This window comes from Petromyzon marinus, chromosome 20, assembly GCF_048934315.1.
Source record: "Petromyzon marinus isolate PM22_M1 ecotype Great Lakes invasive population chromosome 20, UKy_Petmar_22M1.pri1.0, whole genome shotgun sequence".
NCBI lineage: Eukaryota > Metazoa > Chordata > Hyperoartia > Petromyzontiformes > Petromyzontidae > Petromyzon > Petromyzon marinus.
This window is the reverse complement of record NC_133686.1, coordinates 1,483,679-1,503,631: the sequence shown is the minus strand read 5'-3', so window position 1 is coordinate 1,503,631 and position 19,953 is coordinate 1,483,679. Positions and strand designations below refer to the sequence as shown.

The 19,953-nt window shown below is 53.0% G+C and overlaps 3 protein-coding genes across 4 annotated transcripts in view; 2 read left to right on the top strand and 1 right to left on the bottom strand.

Moving 5' to 3' along the window:
* Positions 1 to 7,040, top strand: part of LOC116944246 (nuclear factor of activated T-cells, cytoplasmic 3-like) — a 118,723-nt gene extending 111,683 nt beyond the window's left edge. Inside the window, exon 11 of the mRNA XM_076068226.1 lies at positions 2,507 to 7,040. Within this exon, the coding sequence (XP_075924341.1) occupies positions 2,507 to 2,559 (53 nt within the window). The 3' untranslated portion in view covers positions 2,560 to 7,040. The remainder of the gene's footprint in view (positions 1 to 2,506) is intronic.
* On the bottom strand, positions 6,327 to 9,013 carry LOC142925338 (uncharacterized). 2 transcript variants are annotated; one of them, XR_012942310.1, is made up of 3 exons: positions 8,892 to 9,013; positions 7,596 to 7,736; positions 6,327 to 6,457 (listed from the first exon to the last, which is right to left on the bottom strand). XR_012942310.1 is itself a non-coding variant. In XM_076068227.1 (2 exons), exon 1 carries the CDS (start codon positions 8,901 to 8,903, stop codon positions 7,977 to 7,979), a length of 927 nt encoding a protein of 308 aa, XP_075924342.1. In that variant the 3' UTR covers positions 6,327 to 6,457; positions 7,596 to 7,976. The 2 variants fall into 2 exon arrangements, 1 of the variants encoding a protein (XP_075924342.1); XM_076068227.1 differs by having other exon boundaries at positions 7,596 to 8,903.
* Positions 8,993 to 19,953, top strand: part of VAT1L (vesicle amine transport 1 like) — a 26,104-nt gene continuing 15,143 nt past the window's right edge. The window contains exons 1-2 of the mRNA XM_032957762.2: positions 8,993 to 10,537; positions 16,113 to 16,242. Of these exons, the coding sequence (XP_032813653.2) occupies positions 10,305 to 10,537; positions 16,113 to 16,242 (363 nt within the window). The 5' untranslated portion in view covers positions 8,993 to 10,304. The remainder of the gene's footprint in view (positions 10,538 to 16,112; positions 16,243 to 19,953) is intronic.

Sequence of the window (19,953 nt, the reverse complement as noted above, 5' to 3'; positions counted from 1 at the left end):
CTTGACATTCTGGGATGGGGGAGGTTGACTCACTTCAGCCCATCATCCCTCTATGGTCGATACAAATAGGTACCACTTTATGCGGAATTCAACAGCGGCTGTCCTATGGAAAGACTCGCCCCCCACGCCCCGCCATAGAAACGTGGAGTTCACGCCACTGACTCCGCAAGGCTGTAAGCATGGAATCACTTTGCTGAACGGGTCACCAGCAGTCGCCCTAACTCCGCTCACGAACCCGACCGAACGAACTGGCCGGTCAGCCTCGAGTACAAACCTTTCCCGCTAACCCTGACCAGGTAGCCAATAGCCTCGCGTGATAACCCCTTGACCCCCACCACCACCGCCTGCGTCTCCCCAGGGTCCACTTGCCACGAGGTGCGGATCGGCGACCCGCTGCTGCGTGTTCGGCCAGAGCGCTGCCGGGGGGGGGCGAAGGAGGAGGAGGAGGTGGGGGCGAGGGGGGGTGAGGTAGGGGGCGGGTGCAGGGGGATGGAGCAGTTTGTGGGTGGGGAAGGTGGGGGTAGGGGTGGATGAATAGGGGGAGGGGGCAATTCTGGATACCCCCTCCCCTCCACCTCCTCTCCTTGGCTCCCGGTGTTGGAAAAAGCTCGCTCCAGCGGCGCTGCCTCTGTCGGGCCGCCTCCACTCGCCGTGATTGCCGGGCCCGCCTCGTAGCGGGGTCCGGCTCTGCTATTATTACTATTATTATTACGATGTTTTATTATTGCTGCCCCCTCTGCGTTATTGCTCCGTACATTTGTATGTGTGTAGCTCTTTTGTCAAGCCTCTAATCCACTACTGGATTAGCGCCTCCCCCCGCGTCACTGCGCGGTTGGTAAAGGCTCGGTGGAGTGTTCTGTATTGTTGCGAAGACATAGGCGTACGGTACAACAGTGGCTTTAACTGCACTCTTTCCCTCTGCTGATCATCACGTGGCCTCGCAGCAGCCTATAACACCTGTTATGCACGGTGGTCGCCCATCCGAAGCTCTGTGTAGGCTCAACAATGCCTGCTGAGCTTCCGTGATCTCGGTAAAGTCACGTAGTTTAAAATAAAATAAATGACGACGGGTTTTTTACCGTTTTTTTGCCTGATGACGACCGCTAGTGTTGCGATCGAAACGTCGTGATTTGTTTTATTTTATTTCTAACTACGTGACTTTTTTCCGAAAGAACCAGAGAGTATGGATTCCTGCAGTCACGAAAGCTTCAAATCAAGATTCCGTGATCTCATCACGAGATCGCTCGCATCACCGGGCGATTTGATCACAGCCGCAGTCATTGGACCGTCAACACTCACGGCGCCGGGTCAATAGAGGCAAATCAAAGTGAGATTGAGATCTCAGTGAGCGCGTGCGTGTGCAGACACTTGTTCCACGTGTGCAAGTTCCACGTGGTCGTGTGTGCATGGACACGTGTTCCACGTGGTCCGTGCGTGTGCATGGACACGTGTTCCACGTGGTCCGTGCGTGTGCATGGACACGTGTTCCACGTGGTCCGTGCGTGTGCATGGACACGTGTTCCACGTGGTCCGTGCGTGTGCATGGACACATGTTCCACGTGGTCGTGTGTGCATGGACACGTGTTCCACGTGGTCCGTGCGTGTGCATGGACACGTGTTCCACGTGTGCGCGTTCCACGTGGTCCGTGAGTGGATGCATGCGCACGTGTCCCACGCAGTCGATGAAGCGCCACGCCCGCGCTAACCACTGCGCCACCGCTCTTTTGCCCGAAACAATCTTTCGCTGAAACTGCCAGGGGCGCGCTTTGACAATTTCACGAAGGGCTCTTATCATTGAAATATCTTCGTGGTTTATCCGCTTGTTTTCCCCCACTCCGAGCAGTCAATCGGAGAACGAGCACTGTGTTGCTAACAGTCGTTGCCGTTGCTGCTTTCTAATACACACGGCGAATATAATAAATAAATAAATATGTGGAAACTCGCCGGCAAATGAAAAATAGAGCGCTTTATACGATATTTTTTTTTGTTCATGTATCTGTCGGTTTTCATTTAAGGAAAGCACAAACCAGCGCTCCCCAGTTAAACAGTTTACTCGCAAATGTTTGCGTATTAAATCGCCCTCCACTCCACCATCCACCCTCCCACCCCTACTCCCCCCCCCCGTCAGCCCCTCCCCTTCCCCCCACTCCGATAGCCCCCCCACCACCCACCAGCCACCAACCCCCCTCCCACAATAGCCGGGTTCTCAGAGTGCCATCAGACCTGTGGGTTTGTTGGCTGAAGTGTGACTTTTTGTATCGTAAGACAGTGGTTGGAAATTCCACATTCCTAGGGCAGGTCACAGGACGGATGTGCAGGTCGATTGTTTGCATCGCAGGATCGTTGGGGTTAGGGGGTAGAGGGGGGAGGTGGAGGAGGCCTTCATCCGGCAGTGGATGGATCATGGCTGATGATGATGGTGATGATGACGATGGTGATGATGACGATGATGATGATGTTGTTGCTGATGCCGTGTGTCTGCTCGTGTGTCTGTGTGTGTCAACAGTGACAGAGGTGCTGGAGAGAGATCTGTCACCCACCCTGGTTCACCCGCACTGATCGCCAGGGGGAGCGCTCCGCACTCCTCTGCCGCGTCCCTCCCCCCGAACCCCGCCGTGCGTGGCGCGGCGTGACGAGACAATCACCAACCACCACCCCACCTCGCCTGTCTGTCGGGGAAGATCTTGGAGATTAGGGCAGGGCCCCGCAGGTCGCGTGTCTCGACTGTGCAGCGGCAGCAGCAACAGCTGCTCTGGTGCGAGCGTTGGGAGCAAGGTCTGGTGGAGACATCAACAGCGACTTTGGCCGTGATGACATCGTGACCTCGACCCCGCGTCTGCCAAGCCCCCCCCCCCCCCTCACCCCCTCCTCCTTATCCACCGCCACCTTCATCTCCTCCTCCCCCCTCCCCCCACACACTCTGGGCCCCCACTCACAAGACAGCCCCCCCCCCAGCTCCCAAACCCACAACCTCGTGCCAAGCAGCAACCTCCCGCCACGCCAATGGCTCATGGACCCTCCCCGTGTCTTTCTCTCTGGGCCCTCTGATGGGACCCAGCGAGGGGCTGGGGTTAATGTTGGGGGCGGGGGGGGGGAGGGGTGGTGGGAGGGGGGGCAGGGGTCGAGGGCAATTGGGGGCTGGGGGAGGTTAAAGCCACAGGACGACCGTGACCTCCGCGTGTACTCAACAAGCGCCCTGCGCAGAAGTCGAACACTTTGGAAGAAGAAGCTCATTTGACTGAGGAGTTTTCCAAGTAGTTGAAGACTTCAATCTGTGCGTGGAGACGCGAACTCTCTCGCACGCTCTCCCCGCCGACTGCAGGCTGGGAGTGAGGACGTTGGGAGGTGGAGAGCGGGGAGAGAGAGGGGGGGAGTCTGCGAGCTCCGGGTACTTTCCAGTGCCCGCCTCTCTCCACGCTCTCCCCGTGCTCCCACACAAACGCCCCCGCTCGGGCGAAGCGTCGTTCAACGCCGTGTGGGACCTCACGGTCGTCCAATGGACGTTTGTTCCAGTTTGAGAACAGCGATAGGTTTTGTTCGGTTCACAAAAAAAGTTCCGTTCAGAACCGTACGGTTTCCACTCCGACACTCCTCCCCCCCCCCCCCCCCGAGATTCACAACCTCGCCCCCCCCCCCATCTCCTGTTTTCGCGGAACGGGAGTGACCACACCGACGGGAACAACCACGCCACGCACTCACTCCCAGCACGTAAGTGAGGCTCAGCCGTGGGGCCGTGGGTTTAGTGATGCAGCAGCTGCTTTGTACTGCCTCACCTGTGTGTGTGTGTGAGTATGCGTGTGTGTTCGTGTGTGTTCGTATGTATGCCAGTCAACGCATGGCACCTGGGTCTGTCCCGTGACCTCCTGCCAGCGGGCATTCCACACTTCACGTGGCCTTACAAGTGCACGCAGCCTGGCACAAGCGCCGTGGTGACGTCGCCGCCACTTAGTGGCGAATGGCGGTTCTTGTTGTTGTGTTAGTATATGTGTGTGCTCGTGTGTGTGTGTGCTCGTGTGTGTGTGTGTCTATGATTTTGTCCAAATTACCGCGCTGTATCTATCATAAGTGCACTTCATTATGCCATGGTAAGCATTGTATTATTCTTTGCTTGCTCAAATCGCTTGTTTTTTATACAGTATATTTTATATATCACATGTAATTTGCACTGCTTTGCATCATACGTTATGTCAGCATATATGACAGCGCGTGTATGTATATACGTCGGCGCGTACGTGTCCCGGGCTGGTTGGGAGCGGTGGGCGCAGTGGTTAGCACGCAATCTTCACTGTGGCGCCTGATATTAGAACCGGGCCTTGGACCCCCCCCCCCCACCCATCTGCCTGCCCTGACCACGCTTCACCAACTCGCATTGACCAGCGTGGTGAAGTATGGCCAAACCCACCCCAACCCCCACCCCACGACCGACCACGGTGCGGGAAGGAGATTTTCATCCAGCTGTCGATTGATAGTGGCCTGTGATTATGGTTAAACGATGTTATCGGTAGTCTAAGACGCGTTTTTTTAACTGTATTAATTATGTAGAATGATTTTTTTGTAATTTACGCTTAGTCAGCCGGGCGGTGTTAAGTGCCTGGAGACATCTGTCTGCGCGCATTCCCAGTCTGTGGTGCTGCGCCTCTCTCGTGCATAGACAGAAGTCGTGCTTTTACAGCGCTGGTTGGCGATCAGCGCGTGTTTGTTAATCCACTGCTGGATGGTTTGGGATTGGTGGTGGTAGTGGTGGTGGTGGTGAAGATACAGTGGTGAATTGATCCGCGCTCCGCGCTCCAATAAACCCAGACCACCGGCCACGGCTAACATCAGTGGCGAGTGAACGTCTTCCAGACTGAGCAAACCAAGCCTCCCATTGTTCAGTCCGCACTGACCAGCGTGGCGAAGTATGGTCAAACAACCTCCACGACCGACACGGCGTGCGGGGGAGGCCTTCATCCATCCAGCAGCGGATTGAGCAAGGGGCTGTTGAATCACGATCGGATCCGTCCCGACACCCGGTCAGATATTCCTGGGTAAATACGTTTTATAGTAATTGTTATTTTCATTGCGCTTACAATCGCCGATGGAAAGCATTTATCACAGCAATAATCGGAGAGTTTTATTGATCTCGTACCACCAGCAATACCCATATCCGTACATATGACTCTGTTCATCGTGACCATACTATTGGGGGGGGGGGGGGGGGTGCTCTGAATGTCCGTGGTTCGACATTGGTGCTGTTACACAAAAATGACGTTAGGCTAAACGTGAATTATATTTTTTTGTTAAATTCTATCAATCGAATTGGTGAGTGTGTGGCTGGGTGAGTGAATGAGTGAGTGGCTGGGTTGGGTGGGTGGGTGAGTGAGTGAGCGAGCGAGCAAGTGGAGTGAATTGATCAGTGCTCGATCATCATTCATCCTGATTGCCGCTGCACTCCAAACCCTATCCGGTGCAGCAATGGGGAACAAAGTGCTCCAACCAAAGCGTGATAACAGGAATCCAGCTGATGGTGATAATGGTGTTGATGTTGATTGAGCGGTTTGCTTTTGCGATTTCAATTCGAAGCGTGCATGAATACGGATGGGTGTATGTTTGACATCATCAATCATCATCGCGATCCATGGGAAGATAGTCCGGGGGTGCACATTTCGTCACTGAATGTCGAAAGCAGTCCATGCCTATACACATCTGTATGCTGAACTTCTTTCGCACCGTATGTAGCCAACCGTGCTATTCGGAGGTGCGGGGGAAGTACAACAAACTAAACACAAACCAATCAGTTCTTGATGATGATTTGAAAGTGCATTGCTCCCAGTGACTTCCCAATATCGGAAGGAAGAGCGTTCCAGACGGCCGCAGAACCAGCGCATCTGAAAGCGCCGCGCGATGATGCGGTGACCGCCGTCTCTGTTCCAAATATCCGCCGTTGCTGCTGCGAGGATGAGCGGAGCTCGCGAAACGTCGGACATCAACTCCGTGGCACAGCCACACAACGCGCCGGCGAGAAGCAGCTATTGCTACAACAGCAGCGCAACCGCAACAGCCTGCGGCAGGCGGTAATGAACGCTAGAACGCAGTTCCGTGTTGCTCTAACCAGCCCGCCCTTTAACGTGGCACGCGCGTTCCATGCCGAGCGCTGGCGAGCGTCGTTGCGATGTAACACGGCGATCTGCACACGCGGGTTATGATTTTTTTTTACTTTACCCGAGCTCTGTGTGTGTGTGGGGGGGGGGGGCAGGATATATGCCCCCCCCACCCTCCCACCAAAGTCGTATAAACCCTAATCCGGAACGTTTTTGTACCATGAGCAGATGATGTCTCTTCGCGATGTGGAATTCAATGAGATTACGGCACTTAGGGCGAGACTCGAGGGGTGTGATTACGCGCGCGCATACGCAGAGACAAAGATCTCCGTTGTAGCCTTTGACGGACTGTTGGGGTAAGTGCCTTTCGCGAGCACCTATGCACACGCGCGCACAAAGACAAAAACAAAGATCCCCCGTATAGCCTTAACAGACTGTCAGGGCAAGTGCTGTTAGCGAGCACCTATGAAGGCCGGCACGGCACACGAGGGGGTTGGTGGCCAACACCACGCCCGGCCGCCTTTGCCTCCCTAGTGGCGATGTTTACACACCGCACCAGATACTCATTTGAGGCTGAAGCCTCAAATGAGTATCTGGAAGCCCAAGACTGGTTCAGATAATCGTCACCGGTGTTGGCCGTGAGTGGGAATCGAACCCGGGTCACCAGGTTCGTAGCGCAGCACGCTAACCGCTACACTCCCGCTCCCTACACACACACACGTAAACACGCATGCGAGGCTAACGTGCACACAGATATGCACATGCACGCACACGGATGACGTGCCCTATTAATCAGACGCAACTCGCGTTTTCGGTAAAGACTCAAGCCTTATAACCGAGCTGTCAGCCAAAGCCACGCGTGCTTTTTGACCTCTGTGTTCCGAGTTTGTGTTTCACTCCCAGATTTCTGTTGTTGTTGTAAAACTGAACCCTCATTAAAACTGTCACTTACTCCCGAAATGAGATCCGGCGTCTCCTTTGCCCCATGGTGTGTGCTATGGGATGTGGTCCCCAACCGGGGATCACACGAATACCCCTAGGGTACGTGGCAATGTCCCAGGGGGGTACACGAGATGATTTATAAATATGTGGAATTATATCATACGTGTGAGTCATTGGTGAATAATCATGTAGGCATCAATTAATATAAAATAATTGCGATATAATTTTTTAAAAAAAGTTGCTATGGGAACCCAGAACGACATTAAGGACCTTTCTAAACTCGCTGATGGTAAACATTGCAGGTTTCAAAGAAGAACCCAGCGAGCGCCAACAAATTGCGTCACGCGTACAGAGCGTCCCTTGGATATTTGCGTTGTTGGCGTTCGCTTGCAGACACGAGCAAGCTCGTTAGGAGACCTCACAATGTGGACAATTGGTTCCGATATATTGGCGTTCATTATTCGTACATTTATTTCTCATAACCATGTTGGGTCAGAGCAAGGGGAGTACTCGGTTGGAACAAATTTCAACAAGGGGGTACAGCAGTAGCCAAGAAAGGTTGAGAATAACCACCGTGGGATGTTGGTAGTGGTGGAGACGGCGCGGGGTGGAGGAGAGATGGGGGGGTCGCCGTGGTTGGTACAGGAGGACGTGGCAGGGCTGAGTGGACTTGCCGATGACCGGTGGATCCAACGACTGTGTCAAGATCGGCCTCTGTGGAGCAGGAGGAGGAGGCTCGTGAAGGACTCTACCAGGGGCAGTTGGAGGCAGTCTCACTCCAGCAACAACGGAGGGCGGTGGAGAGACTCATAACAACGAGCGAAGCGCCGGGCGGATAAAATACAGAGAGCGAGCACAGTGGGTAGCACAGTTAGTGCATCTGACAATCTTCTCAGTCACTGAACCCATGGCACCTGGGTCTGTTCCATGACCTGTCAGCGGGCCTTCGACACTTCACGTGGCCTCAAAGTGCACCTGGCATGGCACAAGCGCCGTAGTGTCGTCACCGCCACGTAGTGGTGAATGGCGATGGTTGTTGTTGGCAATGGTGGTACTGCTGCTAGTGGTGGTGCTAGTGGTGGTGGTGGTGCTGATAGTGGTGCTAGTGGTGGTGCAGCTGCTAGTAGTGCTGGTGGTGGTTGTGCTAGTGGTGGTGCTGGTGGTGGTGCTAGTGGTGGTGCTAGTGGTGGCGGTGCTGGTGGTGGTTGTGCCAGTGGTGGTGCTAGTGGTGGTGCTAGTGGTGGTGCTGCTAGTGGTGGTGGTGCTAGTAGTGGTGGTGCTTCTGCTCGTAGTGGTGGTGGTGCTAGTAGTGGTGGTGCTAGTGGTGGTGGTGCTAGTAGTGGTGGTGGTGCTAGTAGTGGAGGTGGTAGTAGTGGTGGTGCTAGTGGTAGTGGTGGTGCTAGTGGTGGTGGTGCTAGTCGTGGTGGTGCTAGTGGTGGTGGTGCTAGTAGTGGTGGTGGTGCTAGTAGTGGTGGTGCCAGTGGTGGTGGTGCTAGTAGTGGTGGTGCTAGTGGTGGTGGTGCTAGTAGTGGTGGTGCTAGTGGTGGTGCTGCTAGTGGTGGTAGTGCTAGTGGTGGTGGTGCTAGTCGTGGTGGTGCTAGTGGTGGTGCTAGTCGTGGTGGTGCTAGTGGTGGTGCTGCTAGTGGTGGTGCTGCTAGTGGTGGTGCTGCTAGTGGTGGTGCTGCTAGTGGTGGTGCTAGTGGTGGTGGTGCTAGTAGTGGTGGTGCTAGTGGTGGTGGTGCTAGTAGTAGTGGTGCTAGTGGTGGTGCTTCTGCTCGTAGTGGTGGTGGTGCTGCTGTGCCTGTGTGTGTGTGGAAGGCGGCGCTGTGTGTCTCGGAGTCTGCGCCGTGCGTTGGCGTCATCTCGAACCTGTGAGCTCATTCCCGAGACGAGGGATAACTAAATAAATAAACACTCCCACGCCGTGCGGCTCACGGCCCCAGCGGTCTCTCACTCGCCAGGACCACTCAGACGACGAAGAGAGACAGAGAGAGAGAGAGACACGGAGAAAGAGACAGAGAGACATACAGACAGAGAGAGACACGGAGAGAGATAGAGACAGAGAGAGACACAGAGAGAGAGAGAGACAGAGAGACATACAGACAGAGAGAGACACGGAGAGAGAGAGAGAGACACGGAGAGAGAGACCCGCAGAGAGAGACAGAGAGTCATTGGTAGAAGGAGCAACTCACACGCTCAAATGACGCAGCGAGCAGATTGGACGACGCGAGTGCGTATATAAATAATTAATTTATTCCGCATCACGGAGAGAGGCGAGGGAGTGGCGCACACGGAGGAGGAGGCCATCCCGACACCAGTGTCGTACAGAAACACACATAGACACATAGACACATACATAGACACACATAGACACATACACACACATAGACACTCAGAGACACATACACACACATAGACACTCTGAGACACATACACACACATAGACACACATACACACACAGAGACACATACACACACATAGACACACAGAAACACACATAGACACATAGACACACAGAGACACATACACACACATAGACACACGGAGACACATAGACACACATAGACACACAGAGACACATACACACACATAGACACACGGAGACACATAGACACACAGAGACACATACACACACATAGACACACGGAGACACATAGACACACAGAGATACATACACACAAATAGACACACAGAAACACACATAGACACATAGACACATAGAGACACACAGAGACACATACACACACATAGGCACTCAGAGACACATAGACACACATAGACACACATAGACACATACACACACATAGACACACGGAGACACATAGACACACAGAGACAGATACACACACATAGACACACAGAGACACATACACACACATAGACACTCAGAGACACATAGACACACAGAGACACATACACACACATAGACACTCAGAGACACATACACATACAAAGACACATACACACACATAGACACTCAGAGACACATAGACACACAGAGACACACACACACATAGACACACAGAGACACACACAGAGACGCATACAGAGATATACAACATACATACGTACAAAACATACTCACACGCACAGATATTCACACGCTTGTACATACACGCGCATACGGATACACATACGGACAACACCAATCCACACACACCCCCACACACACACACCCACACACACACCCCCCACACACACACACACACCCACACACACACACCCACACCCCCATACACCCCCACACACACACAGACCCATTTCATCAGAACCGCCGAGCGATGTCGGGAGAATCTCCGCCTGCAGAGGAGACGGCGCGGATGATGGGGGGCGAGGAGGAGGAGGGGGGGAGCGAGGCCGTGGCGGAACGAGGAGACCCCGCGGTGGAGGGAGAGGGCCCCCTCGTGAGAGCCGTGATTTTGTCGGGCTTCGGGGGCCCCTCTAAGCTGGGGGTCTCGCGGCAGACCGCGGCTTGCCCGGGCCCCGGCGAGCTGCGAATTCTCGTCAAGGCGTGGTAAGGACCCGACGTTTATTTACATCGGCGGAGTGTTGTTGTTGTTGCGCCGCGTGTTGTGGCGCAGTGGTTGGCGCACTGCGCTACGAACCCCGAACATCAGTGGCGAGTGACGTCTGAAGCGGCTGGTTCTGGTTGGGGGTGAGTGGAAGGTGTGGGTTGTAACACTGACCACTCAGATGCTAACCAGCCACTCGTAGGCAACCTGGTACTGGACTGTCGTTTAACAGTTGTTGAGGGTTATGGTCAGTGGCAGGGCTAGTGATGGCTTGCTCGCTAGTCGGCTCGTTAGCCGCAGGGTCTAGGACTAGCGACCGCGTGGAGCGGCGATGCCGTCGTTCAAGCACGGCGCTGTGAGTGCGACGGCCTGGGTTCGGATTCGAACCCACGGCTAGCATCGGTGGCGAGTGACGTCTGAACCGGTGCCTGGGCCTCCCCCGAGGTCGGCTCAGCCTGAAACGAGTCGTTGGTGCGCTGCGCGCTGGACGCAGTCGTGGGTGGGTGCTTCTTTGGAGCCCGTGGTGGTGTCAACGATGATCGTAGACAACAAAAATTGTATGAAACGGAAATGATTCATCAAACGGCGGTGACCTTTGCCGTGGCAAGGTTATCGCCTTCGCCCATCGTGAAGCGGGGACGTTCCGTACCGGCTTCGACCTTTCGAGTCTCATCAGCACCTAAGCGCATCTCGAGGCGAATCTGGAGACTTCCCAAAGTGGGAGAGGGGGGATTGTGGGCAAACGCCCCCCCCCCCCCCCCCTTACATGAATGGCAATACACAAAAACACATATCCCATGTAACCCCTACGGTAAATATCAATCAAATACCAATGTTGGGGCCTCAAGAGGGGAGGAGAGGGGAGGGGCACCCCTTGGATCCGCCAGGTACCCAGGCGCACGATGTCGCCTCATCAGCAGTCAAAGGCTACAGGTGTCAGGACAGAGCCGCGCGCTGGGGTTTAAAGTTAGCTGAGCAGGACCCTTGAGGAACCCGGGATATTCCCAAGGTAGAGCGATCGGTAGTCGTGGTTAGTTGGTTGGTTCGTAGTTAGTTGACGAGAGGTTGGTTAGTAGTTAGTTGACGAGAGGTTGGTTAGTAGTTAGTTGACGAAAGGTTGGTTCGTAATTAGTTGACGAGAGGTTGGTTAGCAGTTAGTTGACGAGAGGTTGGTTAGTAGTGAGTTGACTTGCGGTTGGTTGGAACGAGTGGTGCTGGGAGTTTGTTGCTTGGGGTTCGTGGCTGGTTAGTGCGAGTGGTTGGGTAATGTTTTTGATTGCTTAGTGGTTGGTTAATGGTTGGTTAGTGCGAGTGGTTGGGTAATGTTTTTGATTGCTTAGTGGTTGGTTAATGGTTGGTTAGTGCGAGTGGTTGGGTAATGTTTTTGATTGCTTAGTGGTTGGTTAATGGTTGGTTAGTGCGAGTGGTTGGGTAATGTTTTTGATTGCTTAGTGGTTGGTTAATGGTTGGTTAGTGCGAGTGGTTGGGTAATGTTTTTGATTGCTTAGTGGTTGGTTAATGGTGGTTAATGCGAGTGGTTGGGTAATGTTTTTGATTACTTAGTGGTTGGTTAATGGTTGGTTAGTGCGAGTGGTTGGGTAATGTTTTTGATTGCTTAGTGGTTGGTTAATGGTGGTTAATGCGAGTGGTTGGGTAATGTTTTTGATTGCTTAGTGGTTGGTTAATGGTTGGTTAATGCGAGTGGTTGGGTAATGTTTTTGATTGCTTAGTGGTTGGTTAATGGTTGGTTAGTGCGAGTGGTTGGGTATTGTTTTTGATTACTTAGTGGTTGGTTAATGGTTGGGTAATGCGAGTGGTTGGGTAATGTTTTTGATTACTTAGTGGTTGGTTAATCGTTGGGTAATGCGAGAGGTTGGGTAATGTTTTTGATTGCTTAGTGGTTGGTTAATGGTTGGTTAGTGCGAGTGGTTGGGTAATGTTTTTGATTGCTTAGTGGTTGGTTAATGGTTGGTTAATGCGAGTGGTTGGGTAATGTTTTTTATTGTTTAGTGGTTGGTTAATGGTTGGTTAGTGCGAGTGGTGGGGTAGTGTTTTGATTGCTTAGTGGTTGGTTAATGGTTGGTTAGTGCGAGTGGTTGGGTAATGTTTTTTATTGTTTAGTGGTTGGTTAATGGTTGGTTAGTGCGAGTGGTGGGGTAATGTTTTTGATTGCTTAGTGGTTGGTTAATGGTTGGTTAGTGCGAGTGGTTGGGTAATGTTTTTTATTGTTTAGTGGTTGGTTAATGGTTGGTTAGTGCGAGTGGCGGGCTTGTTGTGTAGATTGACCCGTGGAGTATTTGATCCACCGAGTCTTTGACCCATGAATGTTTCACCCACGGAATGTTTGTCCTGCGGAGTGTTTCCCCCACGGAGTGTCTCACCCGTGGAGTGTTTCACCCACGGAGTGTCTCACCCGTGGAGTGTTTGACCCACGGAGGAGTGTTTGACCCAATGAGTGTTTGACCTAAATAATGTTTGACCCACAGAGTGTGTGACCCGCGGAGCGTCTCACTCGCCGAGTGTTTGACCTCAATAAGTGTTTGACCCCGATTAGTGTTTGACCTCTGATCTGCATTCACTCTGCGCCGCGCCGCGTTTGCGCAGTGCAGGAGGAGGAGGGGTGGTGGTGGAGCGTGCGAGGCAGTGCAGGAGGAGTAGGAGGGGGGGTGGTGGTGGTGGAGCGTGCGAGGCAGTGCAGGAGGAGTAGGAGGGGGGTGGTGGTGGTGGAGCGTGCGAGGCAGTGCAGGAGGAGGAGGAGGAGGGGGGGTGGTGGAGCGTGCGAGGCAGTGCAGGAGGAGGGGGGTGGTGGTGGTGGTGGAGCGTGCGAGGCAGTGCAGGAGGAGGAGGAGGAGGGGGGGTGGTGGTGGTGGAGCGTGCGAGGCAGTGCAGGAGGAGTAGGAGGGGGGTGGTGGTGGTGGTGGAGCGTGCGAGGCAGTGCAGGAGGAGGAGGAGGGGGGGTGGTGGTGGAGCGTGCGAGGCAGTGCAGGAGGAGGAGGAGGGGGGGTGGTGGTGGAGCGTGCGAGGCAGTGCAGGAGGAGGAGGGGGGTGGTGGTGGTGGTGGAGCGTGCGAGGCAGTGCAGGAGGAGGGGGGTGGTGGTGGTGGTGGAGCGTGCGAGACGAGCGGCAGACGCGTTGCTGTCCGCTGGCGCAGAGCGCCGCTCGCTCCCCACGTCATCGATCATTCCCATTGCTCATTCGCACGCAGAGCCAAGGGCATTGGACACACGACCGTGGGTATATGGGCATCAGCAGTACACCGACATGGGTATTGTGTAAGAGGCCGATGTTTAGTTCGTATAATATGCGGAACGCCCTCCAAGTCATCATTTGAATCTGCGCGAGCGATCAGTCCAGAAATCAGGTTTCATCACTCGATCAATAGATCCTACGCACATGTAAATACACATTTCGCGGTGTTTGTATACACGTGTCATTAGTTGTTTGTTATGTGGGTATGTGTGGGTGTGTGTATGCGTGCACTCGGGGAGTCGTGGTGTAGCGGTTAGCGCGCTGCGCTACGAATCTGGCGACCCGGGTTCGATTACCTGAACCGGTCCTGGGCCTCCCGTAGGTCGACTCAGCCTCAAATGAGTACCCGGTGCGGTGCTCGCTAACAGCACTTGCCCCTACAGTCTGTTGAAGGCTTTACGGGTGATCTTTGCATTTGTATGTGTGTGGCGCAGTGGTGAGCGCGCTGCGCTACGAACCCGGCGGCCTGAATTCGATTCCCGGTCACGGCCACCAACACCAAGGACGATTATTTGAACCGGTCCTAGGCGTCCCCTAGGTCGACTCAACCTCGAATGAGTACGATGTATGAACATCAGCAATTGGGGAGACAAAGGCGGCCGGGTGTGGCGCTGGCCACCCACCCCCTGTTTGTACCGGCAGGGTAGAGGTAGGGGGCGGGTGTCAGTGGTAACACCTTGACACACACACACTGACGTTGACACACACTGACACACACTGCTACACACTGACACACACTGACACACACTGACACACACTGACACGCGCTGACACACACTGACACACACTGACACACACACTGACACACACTGACACACACTGACACACACTGCTACACACTGACACACACTGACACACACTGACACACACTGACACGCGCTGACACACACTGACACACACTGACACACACACTGACACACACTGACACACACTGACACACACACTGACACACACTGGCACACACTGCTACACACTGACACATTCTGCTACACACTGACACACACTGCTACACACTGACACACACTGACACGCGCTGACACACACTGACACATAATGACACACACTGACACACACTGTTACACACTGACACACACTGACACACACTGACACACACTGACACACACTGACACACACTGACACATACTGACACACGCTGACACACACTGACACACACTGACACACACTGACACACACTGACACACACACACTGACACACACACACTGACACACACACACTGACACACACACACTGACACACACTGTTACACACTGACACACACTGACACACACTGACACGCGCTGACACACACTGACACACACTGACACACACTGACACACACTGTTACACACTGACACACACTGACACACACTGACACACACTGACACATACTGACACACGCTGACACACACTGACACACGCTGACACACACTGACACACACTGTTACACACTGACACACACTGACACACACTGACACACACTGACACATACTGACACACGCTGACACACACTGACACACACTGACACACACTGACACACACTGACACACACTGACACACGCTGACACACCCTGACACACACTGCTACACACTGACACACACTGACACACACTGACACGCGCTGACACACACTGACACACACACACACTGACACACACACACTGACACACGCTGACACACACTGACACACACTGACACACACACGCTGACACACACTGACACACACACTGACACACACTGACACACGCTGACACACACACGCTGACACACACTGACACACGCTGACACACACACACACTGACACACACTGACACACACACTGACACACACTGACACACACTGACACACGCTGACACACACTGACACACACACTGACACACACTGACACACACACTGACACACACTGACACACACTGACACACGCTGACACACACTGACACACACACTGACACACACTGACACACACTGACACACGCTGACACACACTGACACATACTGACACACACTGACACACACACTGACATACACTGACACACACTGACACACACTGACACCCACTGATACACACTGACACACACTGACACATACTGACACACACTGACACACACTGACACACACACTGACACACACTGACACCCACTGACACACACTGACACACTGACACACACACTGACACACACTGACACCCACTGACACACACTGACACGCGCTGACACACTGACACACACTGACACTCACTGACACATACTGACACACACTGACACACACTGACACATACTGACACACACTGACACACACTGCCACACTCTCTCTCTCGTTCCACCTCGCAGTGGCGTCGGCTTCCTGGACGTACTCGTCCGCCAGGGTAACGTGGATCCGCAACCGCGGACCCCGCTGGTGCCGGGATATGAATGCGCGGGAGTTGTGGACGCGCTCGGGGAGGGCGTAAGGGACTTCGAGGTAAGACTATCATCATCATTATCAGCAGCAGCATCATCAGCAGTAGCAGCATCATCAGCAGTAGCATCATCATCAGCAGCAGCATCAGCAGTAGCAGCAGCAGCAGCATCAGCAGCAGGATCATCAGCAGGAGCAACATCAGCATGATGAGCAGCAGCATTATCATCATCAGCAGTAGCAGCAGCATCAGCAGCAGGATCATCAGCAGGAGCAACATCAGCATGATGAGCAGCAGCATTATCATCATCATCAGCAGCAGTAGCAGCAGCATCAGCAGCAGGGTGATGAGCAAAGAAGCAACGTCACGAGCAGCAGTTGTCGTCACGAGCAGCAGCTGGTATCATCAGCAGCAGCAGCAGGGTCATCAGCATCAGCAGAGTAGTCGCATTTAACATCATCGTCGTCGTCAGCAACAGCAGCAAGCAGATTGATCATCATCATCATCGTAATAATACATTCCTATGATGGAGATGAATCTGTCCTACAGGCAAGGATGTGAGTGGGTGAGTGAGTGAATGTGTGAGTGAGTGGGTGAGTGAGTGAGTGGGTGAGTGAGTGGGTGAGTGGGTGAGTGAGTGGGTGAGTGGGTGAGTGACTGTGTGAGTGAGTGGGTGAGTGAGTGGGTGAGTGGGTGAGTGAGTGGGTGAGTGGGTGAGTGAGTGGGTGAGTGGGTGAGTGACTGTGTGAGTGAGTGGGTGAGTGAGTGGGTGAGTGGGTGAGTGAGTGAGTGAGTGGGTGAGTGAGTGAGTGAGTGGGTGAGTGAGTGGGTGAGTGGGTGAGTGACTGTGTGAGTGAGTGGGTGGGTGGGTGAGTGAGTGAATGAGGGTTGGTGTGAGTGAGTGAGTGTGTGAGTGAGTGTGTGAGTGTGTGAGTGAGTGGGTGAGTGAGTGGGTGAGTGAGTGAGTGGGTGAGTGAGTGGGTGAGTGGGTGGGTGAGTGAGTGAGTGGGTGAGTGAGTGGGTGAGTGGGTGAGTGACTGTGTGAGTGAGTGGGTGGGTGGGTGAGTGAGTGAGTGAGTGAATGAGGGTTGGTGTGAGTGTGTTATTGTAGCCTGCGGTGTGGTGGTGATGAGTGAACACAGTGTGGTTGATGGCGTTCGTGATGGAGACAACACGGCCAGTGTCTGGTACAGACCGCGTCCTCGACACGGAGTGGAGGGATTGATGAGTGAACTTTACGTTGACAGCGACCTTGCAGTTGTCATAACAACAGCAGCGACACTATGAGCTATGAGGAGGCGTGTGTCCGGAGTGGACGAGTCGCTGCAGTGACTCAATGAGTGATGGATCATCAGTCCTGCACCTCCGATTAGCACAGTTCTCTACGTACGGTACGAAAGAAGTTCAACACAACGTCCAATGCTCCCACGTGTAGCGAGGTAGGAGCTGTGGTGCTGACACCGCAGATTTAACATCATCAGCCGGGAGGTGGTGCTGCCAGACGTGGCTGGCTGTAATCTCCAGCCCTGTTGTGGAGGGTTGTACGTGTGTGTGTGTTCGTGTTGAACTTCTTTCGCACCGTACGTAGCCAACCGCGCCAATCGGAGGTGACGGTTGGGGGATCGCGGTACCGATGTTGTTGCGAAACTCCCTTCGCGTGGGCGTCCACGATGTCGCCCGTACTCTGTGACTCGCCAGGAGAAGGCGGTCAACAAGCAAAGTGTGTGGACTAATACCGCCATCTGTTTATTCTGTCTGTACGGCGGGATAGAGTGATAGGGGTTGGGGTAGTGATAGGGGTTGGGGTAGTGTAGGAGTTTGGGTAGTGATAGGGGTAGTGATAGGGGTGGGAGTAGTGGTAGAGTTTGGGTAGTGATAGGGGTAGTGATAGGGGTAGTTATAGGGGTAGTGATAGGGGTGGGAGTAGTGGTAGGGTTTGGGTAGTGATAGGGGTAGTGATAGGGGTAGTTATAGGGGTAGTGAAAGGGGTTGGGGTAGTGATAGGGGTAGTGATAGGGTAGGGGTAGTAATAGGGGTTGGGGTAGTATAGGAGTTTTGGTAGTTATAGGGGTAGTGATAAGGGTGGGAGTAGTGGTAGGGTTTGGGTAGTGATAGGGGTAGTGATAGGGGTAGTTATAGGGGCAGTGATAGGGGTTGGGGTAGTGATAGGGTAGGGGTAGTAATAGGGGTTGGGGTAGTGGTATATGGAATAATAGGGGTTGGAGTAGTGATGAGGGTTGGAGAGTGGTTTGGGTAGCTATAGGGGTAGTGATCGGGGTTGGGGTAGTAATAGGGGTTGGGGTAGTGGTAGATGGAGTATTAGGGGTTGGAGTAGTGATAGGGGTTGGAGTAGTGGTTTGGGTAGTTATACAGTGAGGGAAAAACGTATTTTTTCCCCTGCTGATTTTGTACGTTTGCCCACTGACAAAGAAATGATCAGTCTATAATTTTAATGGTAGGTTTATTTGAACAGTGAGAGACAGAATAACAACAACAAAAATCCAGAAAAACGCACGTCAAAAATGTTATAAATTGATTTGCATTTTAATGAGGGAAATTAGTATTTGACCCCTCTGCAAAACATGACTTAGTATTTGGTGGCAAAATCCTTGTTGGCAATCACAGAGGTCAGACGTTTCTTGTAGTTGGCCACCAGGTTTGCACACATCTCAGGAGGGATTTTGTCCCACTCCTCTTTGCAGATCTTCTCCAAGTCATTAAGGTTTCGAGGCTGACGTTTGGCAACTCGAACCTTCAGCTTCCACCACATATTTTCTATGGGATTAAGGTCTGGAGAATGGCTAGGCCACTCAAGGACCTTAATGTGCTTCTTCTTGAGCCACTCCTTTGTTGCCTTGGCCGTGTGTTTTGGGTCATTGTCATGCTGGAATATCCATCCACGACCCATTTTCAATGCCCTGGCTGAGGGAAGGAGGTTCTCACCCAAGATTTGACGGTACATGGCCCCGTCCATCGTCCCTTTGATGCGGTGAAGTTGTCCTGTCCCCTTAGCAGAAAAACACCCCCAAAGCATAATGTTTCCACCTCCATGTTTGACGGTGGGGATGGTGTTCTTGGGATCATAGGCAGCAGGGGTTGGAGTAGTGGGAAAGCTTTGGGTAGTGATAGGGGTAAGGGTAGTAATAGGGGTTGGAGTAGTGATAGGATTAAGGGTAGTAATAGGGGTTGGAGTAGTAATAGGGGTTGGAGTAGTAATAGGAGTAGTAATAGGGGCTGGAGTAGTAATAGGGGTAGTAATAGGGGTAGTAATAGGGGTAGTAATAGGAGTGGTAATAGGGGTTGGAGTAGTAATAGGGGTTGGAGTAGTAATAGGGATTGGAGTAGTAATAGGGGTTGGAGTAGTAATAGGAGTTGGAGTAGTTACAGGGGTTGGAGTAGTAATAGGGTTAGTAATAGGGTTAGTAATAGGGGTAGTAATAGGGGTAGTAGGGGTTGGAGTAGTAATAGGGGTTGGAGTAGTAATAGGGGTAGTAATAGGAGTTGGAGTAGTAATAGGGGTTGGAGAAGTAATAGGGGTTGGAGTAGTAATAGGGGTAGTAATAGGGGTTGGAGTAGTAATAGGGGTTGGAGTAGTAATAGGGGTAGTAATAGGGGTTGGAGTCGTGATGGGGGTTGGGGCAGGGAGTAGCAGCAGCAGGATGGGCTAGAAGAGAATGGTTTTACTAAATCCTCATCATTAATTGGCTGGGAAAAACATCTTAAAATATATATTCAATACAGCAGCAGCGTGGCTCTCGTGGATAATAAAATAA

Coding starts and splice junctions, on each gene's coding strand:
- LOC142925338 (XM_076068227.1), bottom strand. CDS start 8,903: ATGAGCTCACAGGTTCGAGATGACGCCAACGCACGGCGCAGACTCCGA.